General features: G+C 37.7%; 1 protein-coding gene across 3 annotated transcripts in view; it reads right to left on the bottom strand.

The window, feature by feature from the left end:
* nrp1a (neuropilin 1a) overlaps window positions 1–12,489 on the bottom strand; it is a 65,246-nt gene that overhangs the window by 12,682 nt on the left and 40,075 nt on the right. For all 3 annotated transcript variants that reach the window (XM_088401721.1, XM_088401720.1, XM_088401722.1), the window contains 3 exons: window positions 9,359–9,514; window positions 5,938–6,082; window positions 1,171–1,502 (listed from right to left, as the gene is read on the bottom strand). In XM_088401721.1, coding sequence (XP_088257847.1) covers window positions 1,171–1,502; window positions 5,938–6,082; window positions 9,359–9,514 — 633 coding nt within the window. The remainder of the gene's footprint in view (window positions 1–1,170; window positions 1,503–5,937; window positions 6,083–9,358; window positions 9,515–12,489) is intronic.

Here is a 12,489-nt window from a genome sequence, read left to right on the forward strand (position 1 = left end):
TCCCCACTCCTTTCAACCTCTCTTCAGGTGACGTTTCTTGCTTCCACTGAAAAAGTTGAACTGTGTGTGGTGCGCAGAATACTAAAACGCAGAGAGCAGTGGGAATAACTCTTGGCGCTGATCCTCAATTGATTCAAGTCATGACAGAAACTTGCTCACATTGACTGTAGGAAGACTTACAAAGCTGGGAAAGTGAGTAGATTGGACTAATGAGGTAAGAAAAAAAATAACCCAATTGGATCCACTACTCCGGTCAATTTGCTGTAGTGCACAAAACAATACAATCGTTGTTTAGTGGGTTATATTATTTTCTGGCTTATTAAATAACTTTTTCAATACCCCCAAAAAACCCAACCCTTATTTTAGTATATACATTTGTTCTTTTTTTTTTTTTTTGCAAAACAAGCCAATTTTATACAGTTGTTTTGTGGGTCATTCATTTTACCCATTTTTTAGAATAAAATGAATGATCCAATCGGTTGGCTCAAATGAATAAACCATATTCTAAAAACAGTTGGGTAAATATATAACCCAATAATGGGTAAAAAAAAAAAAAAAAAAAAAAGAAGATACTTTTTGGGCATTTTTTCTCACAAAACTAGCCAATTTTATTCAGTTGTTTTGCACGTCACTCACTTCATCCAAGTTCTTGAATAAAATGAGTAACCCAATAGGTTGGGTCAAATAAGTAAAAACAGTTGGATAAATAAATAACCCAATTATGGGTAGGAGAAAAAAGGACCAACCCAATATTTGTGTTAATTTGACCCAACCTCTTGTGAAATTTTAATTAAAACAACCCCATTTTCGAGGGTTTTTGAGTGGAAAATTTGTCATCCGACAAAGAGGGTAAAATGAATGACCCACGAAACAACTGAATAAAGGCTGTTGAATCCAAAGTACCCTCCAAATCAGAGTTGTTTTTCTGGATCAACAAGGGAGTGGACCCCACTTGGATCAGTTTCACCCAACTTTGGGGGATATTTTTAAGGTAATTTTGTACCAAATGACCTCAAAATTTGGGTTGTTTTCAGGTCAAATCAACACAAATATTGATTCTGTTTTTTTTTGGCCAAAAATTGGATACATTTTGGCACAGCTGTTATAAGATTGTATCTCCGAGTTCAAACTGGACATTTGAATTATTTTCTAAAACTCGTAAGACAGTACCTTTGGCTTGTTCCCATTGGTGTCCAGAACCATTTTCCATTCCGACCCATTATTGCTGTGGCCAAGGCGGAACTTCTTCATGAAGACCTTGTTCTCACGGTGCTTCCCTCCCTGAATAATCAATCCCTTCACCACTTTCTCCTCGCCCAGGTCCACCTGCAGCCATTCCCTGGTGAAAGGCTGGGGCTGAGGCAGCAGGGTCCAACCCGTCCGGCTCGTGAGCAGACGTGCGTTGTCCGGAACCCAGCTCCGATCGGTGTGGGATGACGCGGTGATTTGGTTGTCGGTGATCAAGCCGGATACCATGCCGAGCATGCCCGAGCATGGGTACTCTACGGGAAGAAAACAAAATGAAAGTGTATATTTTATTTTTCCTGAAGCTTTTAAGAAAACAACCACATATTGCACAGGTTTTTGCACGGTTGATATTCATCCTCAGAGTCATTTGTGAGGACACTTTCCTCTTTGTGATGTTAGTATAATCTCTCCTTCTATTCTCTTCCTGTTCACAGATCCTATGCATACTAATTTTTTTCACCCTGAGGCGCTTGTCTCCAGGCAGCCAATTAAAAGCCTCCCTTCAATTGGCGCTTCCACTCTCGGCGTTCGGGGGCACTATTTCTTTTCATTTCTCAGCTTCCACCTTCCTCAGCAGACCAACGTGTAATCTCGCACAAAAAACACATTGTCTGTTTCATCTGCGGAGGTACTCATCTACCTTCTGCTCCACATCTGCTGGACTTGTATCCACTAATCCTTTCTCATACACATATTTAGACTGTAATGCTTATCTGAACACATGGATTTTTTTTTTTTTAATGCAAACAATTACTTGAACATCCCATTGCCATTTAGTTTCAAAAGTGACATTTTGAAGATTAAATCTTTGTATTTGTGTTCATGGAAAGAACATATGTTATGCTACAATTACACAGATAAAGTATGTAATGCATTCAAGTATTCCACTTGAAGACATCATCAAATATATGGCAAAGCCAGTGCAAAAGAGCTCCTTCATGCAACATGTGACTTAATTTTTTTTCCAATTTACATGACACAAAGAAGAATACAGAGGACTTCATTTAGATGCATGTTGTATAGGGTAATAGAAAACTCCTCTGGCAAATATGCTCCTGACCTCCAACATATCCCCAGATGCTAAGGCAGGGGCCACTCGTAACACTTCTCAGTGACTCCCACAGAGGAATACATCCATACATTATTATATATCTTCTGTGTCAGCAGGAAACAAAGTGTGCACTGTGTTGTAGCGCAACAAAGTAGCATAGCTGCATCTGGGAAAAACGACTTTGAGAACAACGCTTCATTCAGACGCTGCATTCAGCTTTTGCTGGGCATCTATAAGGCAACTCCTATCCAGACCTTGAGAGAATTTTCTGGCTCTGTAATATGTTTGTGGAAATGGTAGCTTCAGAGAGTTTACAATGGAACTCAGCAATGAGCGCTAGAGTCTATCTGCATTAGTTTTTGTTTGCGCATTCTTCGGCTTCTGCAACGGCTTGGATGGACTTCAGCAGTAGTCTCTCTGGTATGATGCTATGTGCAACTGGCACACCAAGAGGAACAAACAGCTCCCCAAGATGGAGATCCAGAGCTTTTTTGAGCTTGGGTGGAGCGTGTGTGGTTTATCAGAGAGGCTATATTTATAAATTGCCATATATATATATATATATATATATAATTTTTTTTAAATGTATTTATTTTTTTCTTCCTCTAGTGTTTGGCTACAAATGTTTGATACTAAATGAAGAATCAATTACTTTAGGTAATATAGTACTAAAGTAGTCAATTATTTTTGTATTTTGGTAAATAATTATTTTAGTTCTTTAGTTCCTAAAGTAATCAATTACTTTAGTCATTAATTACCTAAACTATTTGATTACTTTGGTCATTAAACACCCAAAGCAATTGATTACTTTAGCACTTACCTAAAGTAATTAATTACTTTGGCAATTATAATCGAAGAAAAATGGATTAGCTACTAAACTACTAAAATAATTGATACATTTGGTACTCTGCTAAAGTAATGAATTACATTAGTTCTTAATTCATTTAGTGTAAGCCTCCTTTCGCCAAAAACACACAAAAAATGGAATAAAATATAAACTTTTTAGTATATGTGAAGGTATGTGAGTACCTGGGATTGGATGTCTGGACTCTTAAAAAAACATAAAAATACGTCTTTGGGATTGAATGAGTTAATGACTAGCCCAGACGTTATGATAAGCCAAACCATTTGTCTTGTCTCAAATAAATACCACACACCTGTTTCATATGTACCTCCTATACTTGTCTTAAAAACTACAGATTTACTAACAAGCTCAGTTGACCACAAAACTGTATTTTTAGTTTGTTGAGCAAGCTCTGCTATCAGAAATCGTTAACCTCAAATAGCAGAGTGAGTCATAGAGTTTTCTGCGGGCCGCAAGAGCCTCACAGCTCCTATCCCGCCACATGTGCCATACTGATGCAGAGAAGCTGGCCGTGTCTTCTGAGCACCCAGGGGCGCTGACGTCATTTCAGAGGCCCTGTGGTGACTTTAGTCTTGTGATGTGTTTACTCGCTCTATGCCGTGGTTTGGTTACGTTCCCGAAAAACACACGGTGCAGCTGCAACACTGATATACCCACAATGCACTCTGCAATCATACAAACGGCCGCTCATGTTCCTCAGATCAATATATAGGGAATCCCAAACCTTGCTTTTAAACAAGATACCTGTAACTAAAAACAGGAAAGGAACAAAAGATTGACTCGAGTAAAATGCGTATCGCATATGTACTCAAAGTAACCAACAGATGTGCCGAAGCACATATGACAGTCAGCAAATCAGACATATACGGTAAAGGCCTTCTGCCAATGACATTAAAAAAGGCCAACACATGAAGGGTTTTGCCAGAATCAAAGCTCTGCAAAAGAAAACAGACTGTAGCTAAAGAGGAAGCTGAGACAAGATCAGCAGGGGGGATTGGACCACATAAAGCCCACCCCTCTGTCTGCCAGCTGTTAGCGCCATTTATATTTTATGAAGAACATCTAAACACAAGATAACATGAATAGCTCATCTCCGAACAAGTACCGCTTCCTTCCCACGAAGTACTGTCTCTCAACACCCTTTTGTATCTTTCCAGATTGCAGATAAGAATGCTTGGACCTCGAAATAATCAAGCCATTATATGATTGCACATGAGCACAGCATATTACAAATTGAAACAAACCAGATATTTTACAGGGATAAAAGGAAACTTTTATGTGCACTTAAAATCGAACTCAGATTATGCCCTATGAATAGTATATTCTAAAAAAATGTTGGGTCAAAAAATATTCCAATTATGCGTCAAAAACCAAAAAACTCAAATGTAGAACAACCCTCAACCTAATTTTTGGAGTTACACTGTGCAAAACATCTCAATTTATTGAGGTTATTTTATAGGTTATTCAATTGCTGACTTTCGGTTTAAACGTATAACACAAAAAGTTGGGTTGAAAAAACAACCCAATGTTTTGTAGTATTTTGGACAAAATTATTCGGTTGTTTTGTGAGTCATTCATTTCACCAAACTAATTGGGTGTAATATATAACCCCAAAAGTGGGATAAAATGCACACTCTAAAATTTACTAAGTTTAAAACTAATTCAATTATGTGTCCAAAACTGACTGACCCAATATTTGGGTCGGTTTGGCTCTGTTTTCTGGATTGTTACCCATTTTTGGGGTTTGGTATAAAACAACGCAGAAAATTGACTCAAATTGTTCCAAATAATGTGTGGATCCTTTTTTGACCAATAAACAGGCTATTTTTAACACAACTGTATATTCCACAAAGCAACACACACTTAAATAGTTTTTTTCTGGGCTATTCAACTTTTAGGGAAAATTAATAACCATTACTATTTTGAGTAATGAATAACATAGAATTTTGGGTCTAATGGACCCAAATGAGAGATGGTCATTTTTCACCAATAATTAGGTTATTTTCCACCGAAATATTTTTACAGTTTAAAGGAAAAAGATTGTGTAAGATTCAGACCGTTTTTCAATATGGATAACAGGAGGTGCTGCAGGTGCTTAATTTACCATTGTGTGTAGCTATAACATACATGGCCGCCTCCGGAGAAGTGCCACCCCCCATGTCATAGAATTTAATGATAAATAGACCAATGATTATATTTAAAACATACTGTTGGTCATTAAGAACATATTCATTTGCAAGTTTTTGAAATGTACAATTCTTTAATTTATTCTTTTGAGTAAAAAAAGGTCTACTTCTTACACACTGTCCCTTTAAGTTAATTGAAAACTCAAATGAGGTCAGAAATAACCCAGTTTGGGATAACAATGGTCCAATCCACAGCTTGTAACAATTGGATCTAGTGGTAATGGGTACCATAATTTTGCGGGGTTGGTTAAAAAAAAAGCATTGTTTAATTCAAAACAACGGAGTAAAGTAGGGTCAGTCAAATTGACCAAAGTCGTGGATTTGACCTTTTTGTTTGTTTTTTTTTTCAAATGAGAGTCATTTTTTCTGGGTGAAAATTTTTAGATATAAAATAACATGAACCTCCTGTGCTTATAAAATGAAAACTTGAGGTTGACAAGCTAAATAGAAAAACAAATATCCTGTAAAGGTGGCAAAAAAAGGACAGCAAAATAACCACAACAAAGCTATTTTGTATTTCACATTCTGGGCTGAAGGTGAAGCTTTTGTATGCATGTCGGTCACAAATGGATCGGCACTATACTAACCTGATATCTTACATCCATAAACTTCAAAGCGCAGTGCGATGCCTGTTTCCCAGGTAACAGGACGGATGCGGACGAAGCGTGTCAGAGTAGGTTTGGGCATCATGGTCTTGGCGATGTCTGTTGGGTTAGTGTTACCTTGGAAAACCTGAGAGTCGGAGAAAATGAAGAAAATCTGACTGCTGTTGCTGAAATGAACACCTTGTATATTTTACACAGTTTGATTAATAAAAGAAAATGATAGAGTGGATGCATAGCGGCATGGCTTATTACAAATTTCACAACAACGCCATTTTTATTTAACTGATGTTATCTCAATGATGACTACATAACATCTTACATGACTTCAATTATTCTAACAGATTGAGTTCTGTTTTAAGGTAAAATCCACATGACACCAAGTGACTATAAGGTGTCAGTGTTTTGTTTGCCTGTGTAAAAGACCTGAACTTAGGTGGCTCATAAATAGTTCGCCTGTCTCCTGCGCACCACATGTGGGCTATGGCCTGTGAAACCCGAGGAAGTAGTCTGACAAAATTGACCGAAGATGGCCCTTTTCTGTCCTCTTTTCCCAGATCTGAGGATGTTTTACAGCAGTGTCTTGTTTAAAGGTCAGGAATGTCACAGTTTTGCCCTGGGGTATTCAATGAGTTTACTAGCGACGTTTATGGAGTTTGACCACCCAGCCAAATGACTCCAAACTGTCCTTCAGAGTTCATTCTGCGTAATTGAATATTACTGGTGACCTCCTAAACTCCTGAACTGTGGGTTTATACTGTAGAGTGGGATGTTACCGAGTGTGTGGACACTTATAAAAATACACTAAATCATGGATCATTTTGAATAACATAAAACAGTGGTTTGCAATCTTTTTTCAAGAACTTACCCCTTGTGGAATATTTTTTTCAGCCATGTTCCCCCCAACCAATGTAAAGCAATTAGACAACCATCAATGTGCTGTGCCATGCATGTCTGATTTATTGAACTTTGATATCTATATTTGTAGCGCTATCTATAGGCGTAATGTCATCAGGAAATGAAATTGTCATGCAAGAACTTAAAAAAATAGATCGTGAAACTGTTTTATTTCAGTCGCAACCATCAGAAAATTGCATCACTAATTTCAAAGGAGTCACTATAAGGCAATTTAGCAATACTTTTGATATATTTTTATATATTTAATATTTTTTATGTTCCAATTAACTTGTTCTTAATTTAAAAAGAAAGATGTAACCACTACCTTTTACAAAACATATTTGAATTCATGACGAAAAAGACCTAAAACAGAATGCTGTGCCATCGAACTATGTCTGATTAATTAAACCTCTGTACTATATTTGTTGTGCTATTTCTAGGCATATACTATTTAGCAACTCCAGAACTAAATCGTGAAAAATTGTTTGGAAAGAAAAAAATGCCTGACCAGTGCAGCAGAGTTCTGTGCCATTCAGGTTGGCTTTATTACAAATGAAGCTGAAGATAATCAAGAAATACAAAGACGGATAATCTAGGCTAGGCTGCTCTCACTATGGACTATGATTATAACAAGCTCTCACCACACGCAAAGGTAAATAAATCCTTTCTATATTTTTTTTATTTATGACGTTATTTAATTGTATACATGCATATTATATATAAGTAGCACCCACTATATTATTTTCATACCAATTTCTAATAAGTATGTACATTTTTTAGGTTTCTACCTGGGGTTTTACAAACATTTGCTATTTAACATAGGTTTGGATTGCCCGCCATACGGCAAATTCACATTATGATCCCAACCGCTGAACAGATTAATCTTGTAAACCCGGCGCCCACTGTACTATGAATACAATTTAGCTTTTTTGCCTCATGTTACAATCACTCTGCTCTTAATTTGAAAAGAAACCTGTACTGTCCCTGTTATGGCATTAAAAAGCATTACATTTGATTTGCTGATCCCTGCAGAAATTCTTTTAAAATGTTACATACCAAGTGAAGTGCCTTCACTTGCCCCAAGGGGTACTCATACCACCATTTGAGGACCACTAAAATCATGATGAGACGTCAGGAGTACATGCAGTCGCCCACATAATGCTCACATGGCTCCAAAGGACTCACAACACAGTGACTCACTTACAGTCATGAACCTTCCTAAATGTCATCGGCCTTCCCCTCCGCTTTCTAAAGAGTAAAGTTGCTTTTTCTAGAACACACAACTGCAAACTCAGCAGGCAGTAACCACTGCCCATCCTGGACAGAAGCACTTTAGAGAGGGAGGGAGGGGGATAACATGGTTGAGTCTTACTGTGTGGCACCTTGCGACTAGCACTTTACACACGAGTCAGCGTACTTAAGAGAGGACAAAAAGTGAGCAAACCCAGTGGTCTGTGTGCACAAACATGATGCTTTGGATGCCCCGTTGCTGGTGAGAAAGCGTCGCTTCTACCGTCTTTCAAAAGTATTTACACGTCAAACATGCCTCACTGACCCTGTGGACACCCACTTGGGCGAATGCATCCAGATGGACAAAACCTGCTGTTTGACTGTCTGATCAGCAATCAATGGATACCAAGCTCCGGTCAAGCATACCATTCCTCCTTTCCTTTGGTCATTTTTGCTCGACTGGATCCGCCTCTACCAGCTGCTCAAACATGACATCCTCAACAACCATTCCATTTAAGTGTTGTTTGTTAAGTCTTTTGTCATCGCTGTACCTTTTACAAGCTAACAAGAGCCCAACACAAACAGGGGCAACATTCCTTGGAAAATCTCCCCCGTGGCTACAGTTACTACGAGCTTGCTCAGTAAAAGTTGACCGCTTACACACACGCAGCGGCTACATGACCACACCGAGCAGAGTGCATAATTGTATGTTAGAGCACATATGACAGGGTATTTCCCATTTTGTGGCAACGTGCAATAAACCATAATTCAAATCGGCTGCTCTGTTTGAGTTGGGATATTCCGAGTGTTGCTTGCATCTATGACTTGGCCAATGCAGAGAGTCAAAAATAAAGTTCTTTCATTTAGGGATGGGCGATATCACCCAAAAATAAAATCGCAATTTTCTTAAATCTTCCTGGACGACTTTAACGGAAGGAAACAAAAAATTGTAGTTAAAGGTTTGATTTCGTCAAAATAGTCCTGTGGAAAACATTCTGACAAGAAAAATCAGTTTTAACATAAACTTAATAGTCATAGCTTGTGCATAACTTGCTTAAATGGCTAGTCCTTTTATTTTGCCATTTTTAGCAGTACAATGATAATATTTTGTCTATTATTAATTTGATAGCTAAGTTTTTATTCGTGTACATTTGATCCCTTCAAAAGCACACTGAACACACATGTGTTCAAGCTATTATTGCACTGTTGAAATGATAGCTAACTGGAAAATTCTAGAGGATAAAGAGATCATTAGAAATTCGAGGGAAACCATGTTTACCTTTTGTTTCGAGCCCTCTTTCAGCGTGATCCAATCTTCTCCGTTTGAACTGACATCAACTTTGTAGGACTTGACAAAATAAGTCCTGCGGGTCTCTTGGGAAACTGCACCCTGTGTACCGATGGCTGAGACAAATCGTAAGAACCCGAGGTCCACCTGAGAAGCACGGGATCAGAAAAAAAAGAGCAAATATTTTAATGGGATGATAATCTTATATAACACAGCTAACAACCATTACAAGAATTGCAAGATATTTAAAAAACAGATTTATAGGTCTGGAAAGAAGCAAAAACAATTACAATCAACCCTAACCATGACTGCTACCTGGAATTTAATAACATGCAATGGCAATATCTGTAAATTAATGAAAAAGACTCAAGATGACAATTTCATTTCCTGGTGTACATGCCACAAGCTTTATTGGATAAAAATGTAATCTTTACAGCAACGTGCAATCAGATCAAATTTAAATTCACCTATAAGAAAGCAAGAAATAGAGATTGAATATCAAATATAGTGCCTTTATGAAGTCATCATGAACTGTAACCCACTGGATAGGCTGTTTTATATTTTGAGGGGGACCTGCCGGAGACTAAGAGTGAGAGAGGATGTCTGTTCTTTATACATTTGTCACATGTATACATTTCCAGTACTGATCTTCAGTAAACTTAGTCATTGGCTTGCCTCAGACCCAAAAAAGGATCACAGCGTGTGCCTGCCAACCATCAGGCATGATCACAGCCATGACCATGGCTTTCAGGAAAGGAAGACCACACAAACCCGTATGGAAGTCACTTGGCATCTGGTTATAAGGCAAAAACATCCGTGGCTTTTTTTCAAAACATCTTTCTGATGCCTACATTAGTTGCAATGAGCCAAGCCTATCAAGCCTATTTGTAGAACCTTATAAATGTACCTTTTTGGATACGCAATCACTAAGTAATCAGTATGAGCTAATCCAGTACCCCGCGAATATAATGGATACAAATTTCAGGCCACAAGCCCTTAACCCACAACTGAGTGGCAGTGGTGTACAAACTGAAAGGTTTTTTAAATATATGCTGTACAAAGGAAATTGCTAAATAAAAACATTACTTTGATAGGCTGCGCAGACATTAATGAGCAGTAATTGCATTCAGATGCTACTAAAACAGCAGAGCAGTACACTGGGCAACTGGTTTCCAGATCATGATGAAAGAGTCTGCTTTTGAATCTTAAATACAACTATAAATGTATATTCTAGGGTTTAAAGGTGTGTGTTGGAAAAAATATCTATAACGAAACCTTATATATATATATATATATATATATATATATATATATATATATATATATATATATATATATATATATATATATATATATCTAGGAGAAATACGGTAAATATAAACAAGACTTTACACACGTAAAGGCTAGCACACGTGCGTACACTGCATCTGAAATGTTTACCAAAGCGGTTGACGCTTTACACATACTTGAGTCCCATCACAGTAAAGAGTCATTAAAAATACCCGATTGGTAAATGTAACATTACTATTCAAAACTTTACAACTTTTAAGCTAACATACCATACACACTATACAATGTTAAAGAATTTAGGCCATTTCCCATACTTCTTCAAGACTGACTTGGATGTACTCAGAAAATGTTAAAGGTGAGGTCTACAGTGGATCACTTTCATATAGACTGGCAGACTGTAGGGGCTGGATAATGGGCAAAGCATGATTTATTAATGGCTGCTCGTTAGAAGAAGAACAACAAGGCAGCGGTTGCGCGAACAGACAAAGGTTACATGGGTCAGGAGAAAAAGTCTGCCTGCCCGACTGCGTACATTCCAGAGGCCACAGTAACAACAGACAGACTCAAATAAAAACGCGTGAAAGTCTTGTCAGCAGTTACCTCAGACTGTGGACAGTAAAGGAACTGATATCCATAAACAATAACGAACATTCATTGCATAGCTTCTAGCCTCGAAAGGCGTAATCATGCTCATGAGTTACTTACTCACAAGAAACAGTGAAAAGTGAGTCTGATTTTTTATGGGACTTTTTGAACTTCAAAAAACTAACAGGGTGAAAGATGTCCACAGTCGAGGCCACAAACTGTCTAGACAAATGAATACATGTGTGGAAAGTACACACTGAGTCATCAAAAGGAAACCACCGCGACTTTAACAATTTGACTTGTGTTCGTTCTGTGTGGCCTCAATAGTCCTTTGTAATAATTAAGATATGAGGCAAACTCTGAAGTCAGGATTGCAAACAGGAAGGGAGCAAAAATATTTTGCATTTCGGCTTGTCACGACATGAAAGCAGATAAAAAGAATATACAGGTCACGTATTTGAATTTTTTTTTTTTTAATGCGTCTGGAACAGTAATCATAAAATTATATTTCAACTGTCCTGGCAGCTGTTGGGAGTGAAGAGTCTAGCCATTACTCAAGCGACATGATATGTATTTTACACTTATTCAATGTTGCGTGAAGGCAATATGAAATGCAGAAAAAAAAGTCAACAAAATTCTCTGACAATATATCTCTCTATGCTTGATTGGCTTATAATTGAGCTGCCAGCAGGCTGAGCTCTGGAAAAAAAGTTGTCAAATATTTTTTTAAAAAGTCTCTGCTTGGATGTTGTGTTCGTGATGGGAATGCTGGGTGAATGTGTGAGATTTAGCCTTCACTGAAAAACAACATGAAAAACTGGAAAGGGTTAGCAGCGCTTCAAAGTCACAAAGACCAGCTGGTGGACATAGAGAGAACATAACTTCTGGGAATGCTTTATGGCCCTTGAAGGATCAAACACACTCATCAAAGATCTGACCTTCGATCTATTATAGTGGCTTTATCTAAATAATAATAATCTTTTTTGTGGTCATAAAAACAAATATTATATTTTTTCCAGGCTAACATGCAGACAGCACATGCTTGCCTCATACACATTTTCTTTTTTAGCGACTTTTGAGCAGCCGATTTGCCAATTTCTTTCACAGGACAAGTTTTGCTTGTTTGTGGTTCTCCGAAAACAAGCAAGCTCTATTACATGATAGTCTAATTAAATCCTCTTGAATTTTATGACTCTAGGACTGCAGGAAACATGAGCCACCCTCAGAACATACCATTTATTACAATA

The sequence above is a fragment of the Hippichthys cyanospilos genome, chromosome 19, assembly GCF_059441005.1.
Source record: "Hippichthys cyanospilos isolate Australia breed blue-spotted pipefish chromosome 19, RoL_Hcya_1.0, whole genome shotgun sequence".
In the NCBI taxonomy this organism is placed as follows: Eukaryota; Metazoa; Chordata; class Actinopteri; order Syngnathiformes; family Syngnathidae; genus Hippichthys; species Hippichthys cyanospilos.